Genomic DNA, 15,600 nt, shown 5'->3' with positions numbered 1-15,600 from the left:
TGGCATGTTTTATAAGAAATGCACTGAGAATTTTACATTTCATAGATTCCTTTGTACTAAATCTCTTAACCATAGGGATACAGTAACATTTGTTTTGTTTTTTTATATTTAAGGAGATTTGCAACCTGTTTACAAGCAATATTTTGTTGTTTGTCTAGTTTTTAGATCTATTGTCCATTCACATTTATTCTTCATCAGTGGGGATGCAGAAATATTCCACTTTCCTGTTTCTCCTTGAACGTCCAGAATCATGGGTATCTGCCGTTGGTGACCGCTCGCTGAAGTGAGCTGGGCCGGTGTCCTGTCCAACTCGAGGGGCAGCCACCCTAAACATCGTCCTGCTGATCAGATGAGACTTGAATACAATACATCTGCTAATCAAAGTTTAGCATTGATAATTAAGAATAAGACCTACCTCCCTGAGCTCTTCTCTGAATCCTCACTGTTGAGGTCAGGTGTGGAGATGTACACAGGGTCTCCTTCCTGTTGGGTGCATGTTGTTTAATGCTATTATCTAGCAAGAAAACATGTGTTTACACTTTTGATAATGTGTAGGAATGACAGGCAGGACATTTTACCGGGAAGTTCCTTGGAGTGCCATCTCGATTTTTTAGGATCCTAACCCTCTGGTCGCTTTCAGTCATGCACAGGAAGTAGCTCTTAATATTAGCTTGACACTGCAGTGAGATGGCAGTATGTGTTATTGTGCAATCAGTTAGAAAGCGATAATTTCACAAGATGGGTGGTAGTACCATTTTGAAAAGGCATTTTTTAAGTTATTTATTTAAGATTTATATCAAACATTATTCATATTATTCCCTTGAATATTTTAATAAAATTGTCATATTCATGACAATTAAAAAGATCTATTGGATCAGTAATATGTTTTTATGAATAAAAATACCAAATACAGTGAACACATTTGTAATATTGTGAAATATTAAATGTAAAATACCTCGTTTTTATTTTATATATTTTAAAATATAATGCACTCCTGTGATGCAAAGCTGAATTTTCAGCATCATTACTCCAGTCTTCAGTTTCACATGATTCTTCAGAAATCATTCTAGTATGCTGATTTGATACTCGTGAAACATTAATTAATACTGAAAACAGCTGTGCCAGTTAATATTTTTGTGGAAACTATAATACCTTTTTTTTTTTTTTTTTTTTTTAGGATTCTTTGGTTAATTTTTTCTTTTTGTTTACTAGAAATATTTTGTTACTTTGTAAATGTCTTAAACTTTTAATCAATTTAATGTATCCTTGCTGGGAAAAAAATTATTAATTTAATTCAGAAAAAGTCTTACTGACCCCAATAGTCTGTGTGTGTGTGTGTGTTTATTATACAGTATATTTATATAATATTGTATATACATTTATTTGACAGCAGATTTGTTGATTTTTTGGTAAATGGTTGGTTGATTTTGATGGTAAAATTCACATATATTCATGATGGACTAAAGGAATGGCCCTACATTCGAGAGGACATACTGCTTTGGTCTGCCGGAGAGACTTAAGTTCTTCCTGGCTTCTGATGACTTCTGCCAGAGCCTGGTGCTTCTCTCTCCAGCTGAGACACTCGCTGTTGCGATCTTCCCTCTCCCGCTCAACTAAATGTCTTTCCTGCTCAGCCTCCTGCTGGGCTTTATTGGCCCTTTCTCTCTGCTCTTCAGCAACCAGAGCTCTGCGTCTGGAGTTCACCTCCCTACAGAGAGAGAGAGAGAGAGAGAGCATGACAGTGACAGACAACATCATGAACTAGACTCTTCCCATTTAGTTTTATTGCTTTATAATAGTCAGAAAACTGCCAGACCAGCATCCATTTACAATACTTGTATAACAAAGATAATGGCATTACTGAATGCTTTTGTGCTTACTTTTCCATTATCTTCACATTCTCCTCAGTCAGCTCCTTCAGTTTGTGTCGTAACATGTTCCTCTCATCCTCCAGTATTGTGTTCTCCTCCAGGAGAGCCTGCTTTTCTCCTGACACCCTGTCTAGTTTAAGCTTGCTCTCGAAGTAATTCTTTTCAACTTGAGCTAAAAGTAGCTGGACACCACTGTGCTATGGATGACAGTATGCAAATGATTATAGCGAGTCAAATATAGCATTATTTTGCATCTTGTGTGTATGATATTGTATCTGTACCTCTTTTTTCAGCAGATGTAGTTCTTCACTGAGTCGTGTTTTGTCAACCACTGCGAGATCTTTTTCTTGCCTGCTGTCCAGAGCCCGGGCCTCCGCCAGTGCCCTTGTCTTGTCCGCCTCTGTTCGTCCTCTATGAGCATCCTCAGCTGCCCTGGAACACAGTGTCGCCCTCTGCTGGCTGACATGAAGTGTCTGTTTCAACTAATTTATTATAAAGAAAAAAAAAGGGACAGAACCATTATTTTTTGTTCCTCTGCATCTTCTGTGATGTCTTATGTGTAACACACCTCTTTAACTTGGGTCCGGAGGTCCTGGTTGAGATTGCGCAGGTTTCTCATGGTATGCTCACTCTCAGTCCTCATCATGATCCTTTCCATGTGAATTTCGTTAGACAGATACTTGTTTTCTTTTTTTAGGTCTTCATATTCCTGAACAATCCAGATACAGTGGTTGGAGGGGGGGGTTGGACTTGCTGGAAATTCTATAGTTATTAATTATATTTACCCTTCATATTATATATATATATATATATATATATATATATATATATATATACATACATACATACATACATACATACATACATACATATATATATATATATATATATATATATATATATATATATATATATTAGATATATATACACACACACACAAACATTTACACACATACATTGTTTTATTTATTAATTTATTGTATTTATTTATTGTTTTATTTATTCTTAATTGAATGTATTATATTGTTGATTAATAATTTTTTAATGAATATTTTTATTCTCTAATATATTATTATTATTATTATTATTAATAAACTGTTCACTTGTCAAGTTGTCTAAATTAAACTGAAAAATGTTTTCATGTTGGCAACTACCTAAAAAAAATATATATATATATATATATATATATATATATATATATATATATATATATATATATATATATATATATGAAAATTATAAAATAAGTATTTATTAATAATTATTCGTTTTAGTGTGCCATAATAACCCTGAAATTATGAATTTACATTTTTTGGTAAACTCTCTTTAATCTAAAAAGGAAAAAAAAATCTAAAAGACTATTTTTATATATCAGGATCTAGTCTCATGTCAGCACCTACCTTCCTCTTCCTCACTAGTTCTCCCTGCAGGTGGTTGATCTGCAGGAAGGAGCCGCTGGCACTCAGAGCACTCACGGGTCGGACCGCACGTACAGGTCTTCGATGAGGGTGTGTGGGTTTCGAAACTCCTTTAATCTCCTCAATGCTTTCGAATCGGCCACTCATGTTGTTGCTGCTGTGAGAAAGGAACTTAAAAGTACCGCTGTCTGAAGCAGGGGTCCTCAGTGAAGTCAGAGCCTGGAGCTCTCCATGAGAGCTGGCCCTTAGGGTCATCGCTCTGACCCAAAGTCCCTGTAGACATAAATGCAATGGGAACCAAGGAGAGTCACCAACATGCAGCCTAGATCAATAATTTATGAGGAAATGTTATACCAACTCACATGTAGCAGACACTCTATGCTACAGTAGCACAAGGGATCATTCACAGCTCCTTGACTAATTGCACCATAGTGCCTCACATCATCCTGAAATCAGCTGGTTAGGGTTAGCAGCATATTGGTAATGATTTTTTACATTTCCTGATGAAAATGTAAGTGGAGTTTACCAAGAATATCCTGAGAGCAAGATGCTAAGGTGTTAAGGGTGGTTCTTCACAAGTGTCTTTGTTATTCTGATAATTATATATGACTTAGTCTACGTCAGTCATGTCATCCATCATGTCACACCACATACTCACTTTGTCGCTCTCTCTCTTGTTTCATACAAGCACAGCTGGCATAATCTTACATCTCAGGTATTGATTGTAGTAAAAACTACCTCAGATTTCATTGTTATTATTATTGCAATCAGTGCTGGTCCCAGACTTCTGGGGGCCCTGAGCAAAAACTTTGTCAATTTGATGCTGATTCATATTAAAGTTACTAAAGTAATTCAGTGAAGAGCAGTGAATGATTCTCTCATTTTCTTTTGTTGTTTGATTAATAACAGAGAAAGCAACAGATTTATTAGGTTTCTGTCACTTTAAGACAAAAATATACTGACAAGCATGACTTATTTTTTTTGTTCCTTTAAGCACACACCAAAGCACAGAGTAGCACATAGGCTACTTGTCCGTACATGTTTCACTCCATCTTGGGTCACGTGCACTGAAAGCCTCCTGGGGTACAGGGTGTCTTTCGCAGCTTAGTATGCTTTTAAATCTTTTTTTTTTTTTTTTTTTATTACTGAGTTCATCCAGCAAGTGATTGTCTATTACATAAGTCATGTTACATGATTTGACTGATTTGGATGATAGGAAGGGCAGTAGTGCACTGCTTTGAAGGAAAGGAAAAGAATACACCATAGTCTTTCCATAATCATTGGAAGCCAGAATTATATTATTAAAATTCTATGCACAGCCCTTATCATTAAAACATCATGAGCAAGAGGTCCCCAGGTGTTTCGAGGGGCCCTGCGGTACTTGCATATTTTGAGTATAGGGTGAACAGCACTGATGCAAAATGTGTACAGTTTTTGTCTGTATCTTAGCAGATTGTTTTGCACATTGTAAAGGGTCATTCATGCAGAATGGGTTTTTGCATTCCACTCTGCTCCTTTTCCATAGTTTTTCTATGGAACGCACTAGAGAGACATGTTTGACCGTTACACTCAACTTTGAAAAAACATCCTGGCCTGGATCTTACATTTTTAAATGCAAAATAGTGTCCTGTTTGAATGGTTCCTAATGGACTTTTTTTTTTCTTAAAGGAAGTTTAAAACAACAGGTCATATTAAAAATCTATTAAACTCAAATCAATATTTTATATCCATATATTTATTTATTTTGTGATTGCTCATTACCACAACATTCAGGCAATTTACTAAACCTCCAATAACACATGAAAAGATCAATAGCATAATTAAATGACTTAACAAATAATTATTCAGAATCATTTGCATTATGTTTGCTGTTATAGTAAGAGTCAACTGTAATAACAGCAGATCCTTTACAAGTATGGTGTACAAGATTGATTCTCTTTACTTTACAGAGCAAGGAAATTCAACCCCCTCCATTGTAAATGTATTATTCAAGCAGAGTGAAGCAGCACAAATAGAACAAGTTCCACTGGCCCAGATAGCTTTGTTTGTGGTTTTGCTTTAAACCTCAACTGTCTAACTACAATTGTATGGGATTATGTCAAGTGCCTTGCGAAAGTATTCACATTTTATGTTACTGCCATATGTTAAAATACTTTCAATTACTTTTTTTTCTCACATCAATCTACATTCCAAACACCATAATGTTGAATAAAATAATAATAAAAAAAAGATTTTTACCATCTTTGCAAATTTGTTCGCAGCAATTGGCTTGTTTCACTGGGATCACTGTCAAGTCCGGTAATTATGGTCACCACTCCTATGCTCTCAGCACTCCCCAGTCCAGTTGTGTCACACCAGTGTCTCTACACAAGATGGCTGCCAACACAGAGCCTCTCTAAAAGATGGCCGCCATTCCAGAGCCATTCCAAGACCAGTGCCTCAAGGTCAGTATCAAGGTATTTGAGATTATCATCCAGTGTGGAGGATCCACCGTTGATACTGGTGCTAGCAGCAGGTTTCCAAAGGGCCTTAGAACAAGTCCTCACAGAGACTGTTCCCCTGGACATGTGTGTGGTTTGGGCCACACACACCACTGCAGTTCCTGAAGGAGGTAGCAGCCTTTGCTGCAGAACCTTCTGAGGAAGTGGTGTTTGTTCCAGTCACCGAATCCACTCCCAAGTCTGCTCCACTCCCAGTGTTTAGTAAGCAGTCTGCTCACAAACCCACTCCAGTCCTTGAGTTCCTTGGCATGGCCAGGAGTACCGTTCCCTGTTCCTATGACTCCAGTTCCCTCACCACAGCCAGGAGTGCCGTTTCCTGTTCCAATAACTCATGAGTCCAGCACTTCCTGAGGTGATGGTTTCTGCTACAGAACCTCCAGAGGCAGCGGTGTCTGCCTTTAAACTCTCTGACTGTCCTGTCAGAACAGCTGTGTTTCCACCACTGGAACTTTACCTAGAAACTTGGTAGTTTAGACTGGTACTTGGTGTGTTTCCACTGCTTGCAAGGTAGTACTTTTTCAAAGGTCTGGATCTTTCGGGGGCGGGACTTTGGCACTAAACATGATGATTGGTTGAGTTCACGCTGCATTGTGATCTCAACCACCATTTATTCTGATAATTTTCTAAATATTACTGTTATTGTGTCATGAAATTTAGTTTTAAACAGTATTATTAGACGAGAATGTAGTCGTTTAAAATTCAAATCTGCGGTTTATTTATAAAGACACCGCCCATTTAAAAATGTTTTCATTGATTTCGGAGATGATCAGATATCAGAGATTATCTATTCTGTTTGCACTTGCATCGTCCCATCCGCGGGAGTTCACACTCCCGAGTCAAACTCGCAAAGTTCAAACTTACTGAGGATGCAAGTCCGAAATTTGCATACTTTTTTGTATTGAGAAACACACACACATTGCTGAGTATTGTCTAGCCCAGGGGTGGCAAAACTCCAGTCCTGGAGAGCCGCAGCCCTGCAGAGGTCACCTCCAAGGTTAATTAAAACTCACCTGCCTGTAGCTTCCTAGTAACCCTTCCGACTTTGATTAACTTGTTCAGGTGTGTTTGATTAGGGTTGAAGCAAAACTCTGCAGGGCTGTGGATCTCCAGGACTGACGTTTGCCACCCCTGGTCTAGCCTGTGTAGTGTTCCTGTGGTTTCCTAGTTCCTTGTTTCCTTGCCTTGTTTTGACAATGGACTGTTTACTTTTATCTGTTTATTCGCTTCCTGTCTGGACCTTCCCATGTTTGTGGATTACTGTTTTGTCTCACCCTGGATTATACCTGTTTGCTGTTGATTTGACCCTGTCTAACTGACCACTCTTGTAAATAAAGCCTGCACTTGGATTCTCAACCCCGTTGTCACGTCTCCACATTAGAATTATGGTGTGTGGAGTGTAGATTGATGTAGAAAAACAATAATTTAAAGCATTTTAACATAAAGCAACAACTTACAAAACCTGAAAAAAAATGAAGCTGTATGAATACTTTTTCAAGACACTGTAAAAGAAGCAAAGTACACAAACTTTTTTAAATGTCAAATGAGTAATACTTAAAAAAATGGTCAAAACCTTTTGTCATCTTCCTGTGTTCTCAGAAAAGTCCGAGAAAAATATGTTTATGTTCTAAGTCAGGAATTTAAAGATAAGATAATTGTTTGAATCTGCAAAAATGGTACAGGATGCTATGAATAACTTCCTATAATTTTCTACTTCTCCCCTGAGTGTTCATTTAGAGGAGATGCTTTCTATGCTTGAATGCAAGATCATCACTATCAAGTAACATTGTTTATAAATCACTGTTCTCTATCCCAGAGCTTCTTACAAAAGCATGTCACTTTGCTGGTTCCTTTGAAAGTGAAAGTGGTAATTAGCCTTTCTGTATATTTAGCCTTCAGAATCACAGACAGCACTCCAAAGAATGATCTGCAGAAGGAAGCAGGCCTAATTCAGCAGTCTTTTGCTATAGTCACACATTAGGCTTATAAAATTCTTCTCCAAGGACACTTTTAGAGGAAATATTTTTCCAGTAGATTAAAAGTGTCAGTGACCTCAACAATGTGTTAAGTCAGCATTCACATTGAATTTTATCTGAAATAATAATTATAATTATATAAAACTTTTAGAGAGAGAGAGAGAGAGAGAGAGAGAGAAAGAGAGACTGAAAGAGGTGTCTTATAGTAGACTGATAGTGTTTATAGTGCCCAGTATAGCTGCTTGGAAGTCAGATATTTTTCCAACTTGACCAGAATGTCTATATGTACATAATGTATCTAATGAATTCAAAGATAATAGGCAAAACTGTTACACAACCACAGGAAGTGAACGTTTCTTAGTTGTCCTCTGCCCTAGCTTAAATGCCCTCTTTGGGAAGGTCATCTTACAGATCATCCTCAACCTCCTGTTTCCTATTTTAATGGGTCTCTTTCTGCAGCAACATCAGAATGAGTGTGTTCAAGCCTCTGGACAGTTTTGCTGGCATGTTCTGCATGGCTAGAGCCTGGTTACCATTATATCTACTGTTCTTCTTATTTATAAGCACACCCTGTCTAGATGTGAGTCAAATTCAAGGTAGGTTTATCTTTTTCTTTTTCCTCTTGATTTCCATTTTTTAAAGGTTTGTGAATTTATACTTTTGCATTTTATTAAAACCTTTTTTTTTTTTTTTTTTTTTTTTTGGTTGTTTTTAGTCCCTACAAATGGAATTTCTGGAGTGTTGTTAGTCCAATCCATGACCAATGTGTACAGTTTCAATGCCACCACAGCCAAAGAGGTATGTGAGGCTATCAAAATGAGAATTGCTAAAAAGGCTGAAGTGGAAACAGCAAACAAAAATGGCTTACAGACATGCAGGTATATCACTATTTAAAGAGAGATATTAAATAGACATAGTCAAATGAAAAAATATTATTGTAGATATATGCACATATATAGATTTGCTCTTTTAGGACATAAGAATCTTATTTTTAAATAACATTTTAAAAACCTGGATTCCTTATATATGTAATTTTAAAGTACAGTACTTTGTCATTTAAATATAATATGGGCCTGCTTGAATGTCCAGTACACAAACCTTCAATAATACGATACACAAGATACACAAATGCTTGAAGTTCAACTTTGAGAAGTTGATTAAAAATTATATTTTAACTCTATAGTTTCTGTTTCTGCTAAGAGTGCAATATTATGCTTTCACACAGGTATGGTTGGGTTGAAGAGCGAATTGCAGTTATTCCTCGAATCGAAAAAAATATCAATTGTGGTAAAAACAACTTAGGCGTTATTGTTTGGACAACTACAATCAGCCAAATGTTTGACGTTTTCTGTTTCAAGCCAGCAGGTAATAATACTGTATGTATAATATTAATAAGGAACAACGATGTTTAACCTCTTAAAACCCGAGATTTTTTTTTTTTCCATGTCTTTACATTGTTTATAGCATTGTAAATAGATATTTCATTCATAAGTTATGCTATGTCCTCGTAAGAGGACATTGGGACTCAATTTCTTTAAAAAACAAATAATAAAAAGACATGAATGAACATTTTTTTAAATCACCAATACATTTTTAATTTTCAAGATTTTTTTTTTAACTAAATATTGTATAAAGATGTTTCTCGACTATGTTATAACAGAATGATTCAATATACAGTATTATTATTATATATTACAATATATAATATAAACAGGTTTTCTCATTATATAAAATGTATCTATAAATTAAATCTTATTTGCAAATTAATGTGTTTTTGGGCTACCATGCAATGAAAATAAGTGCAATAATGGGAGTAATAAATTATAAAGTTTACATAATATATCATATTTCATAGGATATTGAAATATAATTTCTTTCCTTGTTCATTTGTTATGTCTCCCAAAATGCGTAATAAACATGCTTTTAGTCTCTGTGTCCTCATATGAGGACATGTATGAAATCAACGTCCTGTTTCGTAACAGAAAGTCATATTTTGATTTGAAACCCCATTACATTTTCCTGAGATGTTGATTAATGACACACAATTAAAAAATATGATTTAAAGGATAATCACCAAATATGATCATATTTCCATAAGAGTGTCACTAAATTAATTTCAGATATTTTTGAAGACCAAAGAGAAGGAGTGGTCATAGTGAAACATCCAATCATTTGGTATCTCTGAAAAGCCCTGAAAGTTCTTTGTACAGGACATCCAGACTTAAAACTGTGGCATGAACAGTCTCAGAGAAATTCACAAAAATATAATGTCCTCATATGAGGCCGCAGGGTCTTAAGAGGTTAAAATGTGATTAGGAAGAAAATACAATATGCCGATGTTGACATTTTGTAACAAATATATAATTATAATATTAAAGTCAGTAATTAAATCTACTAACATTGTCAATAAAATGTGCTAATCAGAATATGTCTCTCACATTGCACCTCAGGTCCTGGTGGATCATTTGAAACAACATCAAGCAGGTTTCAACCTACTACAAGAGAAAGAACACCCTCAAACAAGCATTATTCCACTAGAACAACCCATCCATCATCCATTAAGTCAACCTCTTCTCCTACCTACACTTCTAGATCCCTCCACACATCCAGTCCATCCATTTCCTCTGCTTTCAACACTTCCACAACATTTACAACACTTTCTAACATCAGAAACAATTCCCAGGCAACGACAAGCCCTCTGTCTCTCTCATCAACCGAATTTTCAACCTCATCCCCCATATCTTCCACTAATTCATCTACTCAATTTCATCTTCAGCATAGTTCAACTCCAACAAGCCAGCCTGCATTGTCCCAGACCACAACACCTAACACATCGCCCATTGAAGGTTGGGTTTCAAAACTTTTTCTAGATGACTTTTGTAAATGAGCTTTCAATGTGAATGACTTTGCACATCAATTTTTATCACGTTCTTTTGTTTTTGTTATATTTTAGCAGCTCCCAAAACATTTGTCATCATTTCTGTTGTGCTACTGTTCTTGCTGGTAGCGGCAGGTGCATCTTGGTATCTTAAAATGTAAGTGTTTAATCTACTGTCGTGAGAAAAGAGTTGTAATATGCATACTCTTCACTGACTAGTGCTTTGCTTTAGTAAACGACGACAGCGGTTTCCATCCTGGACCAGAATGAGGCCAAAACAGATTATTGAAACCGAAATGTGGAAACGAATAAGTGAGAGGCATTGTATGCCAGAACATACCAGCAAAGACAACAACAATAGGATATTCGACAACCTCATCCTTCAAATGGAACAAGACCTGGACTCACTCTAAAAAACACTCAATTTTTGTAAAAACACAGTAGGCCTACTTTGATAAAAATAAATAAATCATTAAAAACTGTCACTGTAACTGCATGTACTTAGCACATTCAGATTTTTATTCTGTAACATAAAAAAGAAAGTCAAACAGATTTGGAACAACATTGTAGTTCTTTGGGTTTTTAAATGTTACTTTGTTTTTAGTTTGCTGCTTTTAATTTTCAAATATTATTTCACTTTCAGATATCAATAACTGATGTAAATACTAATATGTTTTTTAATGAGGCCATATGATACGCCTATATGATACGCTTTAAATTCTTTTGTTGTACTTGTTGACTTGTCTGTAGTATCTATGGTAGTATCAAGGCTCAATGGATTTTATCATAGAGCGTGCTCATGACATCATCAACCCGCGTCAAGGTTTTTGTTGTTGTTATCATACTTATCATCTTGAATATTTGCCAGGATAAAACAAATGTCAGCAGGTTTGTAGTCATTTATTTGCACGTTTGTAGCTTATACTAAGTGTTGAGTGTATTTGCGTTACTGTCTTTATGTATTGTTTCTGCTAGCCAAGCTAACACTAGTAACGTTAACTTAGATGTTTTTATATCAACATCGTCGATTACAAATGCACATGGTTCACTCGTCTACTTGTTTGTGCATGTTTTGAAAGAGGTAAGAAGATTATTAAACACATATTCTGAAAGTAAGGTGCACGTATTACGAATAAATGTATCGGGGATTATTTCAAAGTTTGCGAAATTTACCACTAATGTCACTGACAACTTGAACCTTTCATCGATACGAATAAGTAGTGTGACGAATCATTTAATATTAGCAGTTTATTATGATTCATTTGTGGACATGCTTCTTTTTTTAGCACATCAGGTTCACATTGTTTTTCTGTAGGTATAGTAATAACATGAGCATAATCTTCATTTGTATCAATATTTTGAATATTGAAACATGGACAGTGGGGTCCATGTTTAACTTTCCATTCCTTTACAATTACAAGTCATGTCTTTAGTACAATATGAGTGAAAGGTTAAACTCAAATCAAAGGATTTTATAGATTAAGTCAATTTTAAGGAAGCAAGAACATCTGACAGTGTGTACAAAGTTCACATGATCAGTGTCACAAAATGACTTATATTAACGATTTACTTACTATTTTTTTCTTTCTCTTATTAAAAATAATATTAATAATAATCTCTCTCTCTCTTTGAATCCCAAGTTTTCAGTGTGGTTTCAGAGTTTTGGACACCACTGTGTATGTCAAAAAAAAAAAAAATGAATCACATTTTAGCTTTTTGAACTTCACTTAAATATACGTACATTTGGTGTGACAAATTAATTTGAAATACAAATTCTGTGTATGCTATATTTCACGTGTAAGAAAATGCCTATTTAAGTTAGTTTTCAAAGACGTATAACATGTCAGACTGCATAATGTGTCATATCAACATCCTCTCTTATCTAGGGCCTCCAGCGGTGAATGAGGTCTAGAGCTGTTTTGGAGCAGCCCTCCATCTGGAACCAAGATGGGCCAGCAGCTTTCTGGCCAGGCAATGACCAGACTGCCTGAGAAACTGATCAAACATGCGGGGCTTGTGCGTGACAGCGGTTACCTCACCTATGATGAGTTCTTGGGACGTATGGCGGAGCTCAATGATGTGTAAGTGAGGTTTGAGGATTAAACATTTTAGTGACACTATAGCCTGCTGGAGTTTGATTTGAATGTGACATCCCATAAAAAAATAAAATAAAATACAAATTATTAATAATATTAAAAGTAATATAATATTAAATACTACATTTAAATAATACCATAGTTTTCTCTCTGGCCCATCCTGTACATAATGTATACCCAGAAAGTGTTTCTTTTCCTGCAAGGGTAATCTAATTGTGAGCTTATGTTTGTAAAACATTAATTTAGTTTGGATGTTAAATCTAGTAATGAAAACTGTTTAGTACATCAATAAAAAGAGCTACAATCTGGGTTACAGCAAGGCACTTACAATGAATGAGGCCAGTTCATAAATGCTTACATTTTTTAATTGTAATTTAAATTTCATTATAGAAAATAATACAACAATAATAAATACAAATATATACTGTAGTATTTATAAAAAAAATATTTCTATATTTCTTGTTTATTTTTAAGTCTGTACTTTAATCTGAAAACACACACATTATCCAGTTTGATGTGATGTGAAAGATATCTGAAAGATAAGAATCTGGCTTCATTTTCTTCCACAGAACTGCTAAACTAGCCTCTGGCCAAAAGAAACATCTTTTGTTTGAAGTACAGACGGGATCTGATGCAACAGTGTTATGGAAGGTTGCTGTGAGAATAGTGTGCACCAAGGTGAGATTAATACACACACTTCTCAATTTATAGCTGGAATGTATTAAAAGGGTTTTTACAATGTCAAACTGTTTTCTAAAATACAGACATCAATCATTTATTCCGTACTGCAAATTTAAAATGTGTGATTGATGTTTATCTAGGGTTGAATGGCAATTGTTACTGCTCTCTCCTTGTGCTTGTAGATTAACAAGGAGGATGGAATGGTGGAGGCCTCCCGTATTATGAATCTGTACCAGTTTATCCAGCTCTACAAAGACATCACCAGTCAGGCAGCTGAAGTACTGAGTTCACAGGCTACGGCAGAGGGATCCTGTGGACCGCTGTCATCAGAAGACACATGCCAGGCCAGCATATGGATGGGCAGGTACTTCAAAGACTGTGCTTGTTCGGTTTACCAAATCTGCACCTGATGTAATGATGCATAATAGATGACTCATTGTCTCACCATGCAAAATTTGCTGTGTAACAGGGTGAAACAGTTGACGGATGAGGAAGAATGCTGTATCTGCATGGATGGGAAAGCAGACCTTATTCTGCCCTGTGCACACAGCTTCTGTCAGAAGTGCATTGACAAGTGGTATGAACCTGTGATTCATTATCATTATTCATTTATGGATAAGTTCACCCAAATAATAAAAAATCTGTCATCCTTTACTCAACCTCATATTGTTCCAAACCTGTACGACGCGTTTGAGATAGACGGGGCATAGAGGACCTACAGTAATGTACAGTATTTGAAAAATAATGTTTTTTTGTTTTTTTACATTAAAGCATGTCAACATATTCTGTTACACCAAATACATGAAATAATGGTCTTTTAAAAAAGCATCTTATGACCCCTTTAATTAAACAGGCCGAAATTATAAAGGAAAAAGGTCAAACAGGTTTGGATCAACATTATGACCATAACAGAATCCATAAATTATTTTAATCAGCCATTGACAAACCCAGCTTGTGTGTCTGTGCCTCATATAGGAGCGGTCAGAGCCGAAACTGCCCCGTCTGCCGGATTCAGGTGACTGCCGCCAATGAATCGTGGGTCATGTCAGATGCTCCCACGGAGGAAGATATGGCTGGGTACATTCTCAATCTAGCGGATGAAGCTGGGCACCCACACAGACCTTAGAATGAAACCCCATGCCACTGTCATGCTCCCTGTCTACTCATGACAGATGACCTTCTTTGAACAGTTATTTAGGGTGACTGGGTTTTTGTTGCACTTTGTAGTGTCACTCACTGGAGGCAATAACTGCTGATTTATTTACTTTTTAAAAAACAATTTTTAGGTTAATGCATAATATTATAACACCTGATCAATTCATAGACGTGACTGTGAACTGTATGCAGGTAAATGCTAGACAACACGTAGCAGCAGAACTTCATTGCCTAGTTGCACTTGCCATTTTATCTTGTGAAGTAATTGCACTTAATTGCTTTTGTTCCGTAAAAGCCTTGTAATACCTGGATAAGCGTCACAGTATCAGCATGTGCAACAGTTTAATAGTATTGATGCTATAATTCAGTTTTACATGATTCAGTTACATTGACTGTACAGTTGAAGTGCATTTATAATCTTAAGGTTTAATGGAATTACTGTAGTGATCTGTTTGACACAAACTCTCTTATGTTTTTCTAAGTTGGACCAAAAGTTAATTGTAGGGCATGACTCGTATAACATTCATTATGAGACATAATTGGGATGAATTAACATTTGAGAATGAACTAATTTGCTTGTTTTCTTTTGGAGCCTAATGAGTTGCAAATGAAGCTTTTATTTTATGGGGCATCACCTCAGAGGTGGTTAGTTACCGTTTCATATTTTTCTGGTTTGAAATCTTATGACTTTTCATCCTGCACTTTTGTGTGTATGAGAGAGACTGTGAATCTATGGGCTTAGGAAATGCACTTGTATTATAAAAGGTATGTATAGATCAAACTTTATATACAAGTCCAAATTTGTGTGGAAGTTGTCTAGTTTTTAAAAACGTTTGTTTCTGCAATATTGTCACAGATTTATAGAGGTGAGACTGAGTGTTTGAAGTTTCATCTGAGAAAATGACACTAGTTACTGCTTCCTTTTGTGACCGAGTACTTTAACATATGGACTGAACTTGGTTGTTTGCCATTCCCTTTTCTTGTGTAAACCTTAAATAAAGTAAATTGAATATTTAGTTCTAGCTAG

The 15,600-nt window shown here is 35.8% G+C and overlaps 3 protein-coding genes across 5 annotated transcripts; 2 read left to right on the top strand and 1 right to left on the bottom strand.

The window, feature by feature from the left end:
* Nucleotides 1-3: 3 nt before the first annotated feature.
* On the bottom strand, nt 4-3,544 carry LOC113061215 (inner centromere protein-like). Its single transcript, XM_026230257.1, has 7 exons — nt 3,272-3,544; nt 2,153-2,353; nt 1,881-2,068; nt 1,495-1,708; nt 579-677; nt 416-483; nt 4-341 (listed from the first exon to the last, which is right to left on the bottom strand). Exons 1-7 carry the CDS (start codon nt 3,542-3,544, stop codon nt 185-187), a joined length of 1,200 nt encoding a protein of 399 aa, XP_026086042.1. The 3' UTR covers nt 4-184.
* A 4,669-nt stretch (nt 3,545-8,213) lies between these two features.
* Nucleotides 8,214-11,087, top strand: LOC113061510 (lymphatic vessel endothelial hyaluronic acid receptor 1-like). 2 transcript variants are annotated; one of them, XM_026230671.1, is made up of 6 exons: nt 8,214-8,359; nt 8,479-8,641; nt 8,989-9,128; nt 10,214-10,609; nt 10,720-10,798; nt 10,874-11,087. In XM_026230671.1, the coding sequence occupies exons 1-6, from the start codon at nt 8,233-8,235 to the stop codon at nt 11,052-11,054; spliced, it is 1,086 nt and encodes a 361-aa protein (XP_026086456.1). In that variant the 5' UTR covers nt 8,214-8,232; the 3' UTR covers nt 11,055-11,087. The 2 variants fall into 2 exon arrangements, with proteins under 2 accessions (XP_026086456.1, XP_026086455.1); XM_026230670.1 differs by having other exon boundaries at nt 8,217-8,359; nt 10,717-10,798.
* Nucleotides 11,088-11,440: 353 nt separating this feature from the next.
* LOC113061511 (RING finger protein 141-like) lies at nt 11,441-15,589 on the top strand. Of its 2 annotated transcripts, none has more exons than XM_026230672.1 (6): nt 11,441-11,529; nt 12,528-12,722; nt 13,307-13,415; nt 13,601-13,782; nt 13,888-13,995; nt 14,394-15,589. In XM_026230672.1, exons 2-6 carry the CDS (start codon nt 12,589-12,591, stop codon nt 14,542-14,544), a joined length of 684 nt encoding a protein of 227 aa, XP_026086457.1. In that variant the 5' UTR covers nt 11,441-11,529; nt 12,528-12,588; the 3' UTR covers nt 14,545-15,589. The 2 variants fall into 2 exon arrangements, with proteins under 2 accessions (XP_026086457.1, XP_026086458.1); XM_026230673.1 differs by lacking the exon at nt 11,441-11,529 and adding an exon at nt 11,551-11,722.
* Nucleotides 15,590-15,600: the final 11 nt, after the last annotated feature.

The sequence above is a fragment of the Carassius auratus genome, chromosome 43 (genome assembly GCF_003368295.1).
Source record: "Carassius auratus strain Wakin chromosome 43, ASM336829v1, whole genome shotgun sequence".
NCBI lineage: Eukaryota > Metazoa > Chordata > Actinopteri > Cypriniformes > Cyprinidae > Carassius > Carassius auratus.
This window is presented reverse-complemented; position numbering and strand designations above follow the sequence as displayed.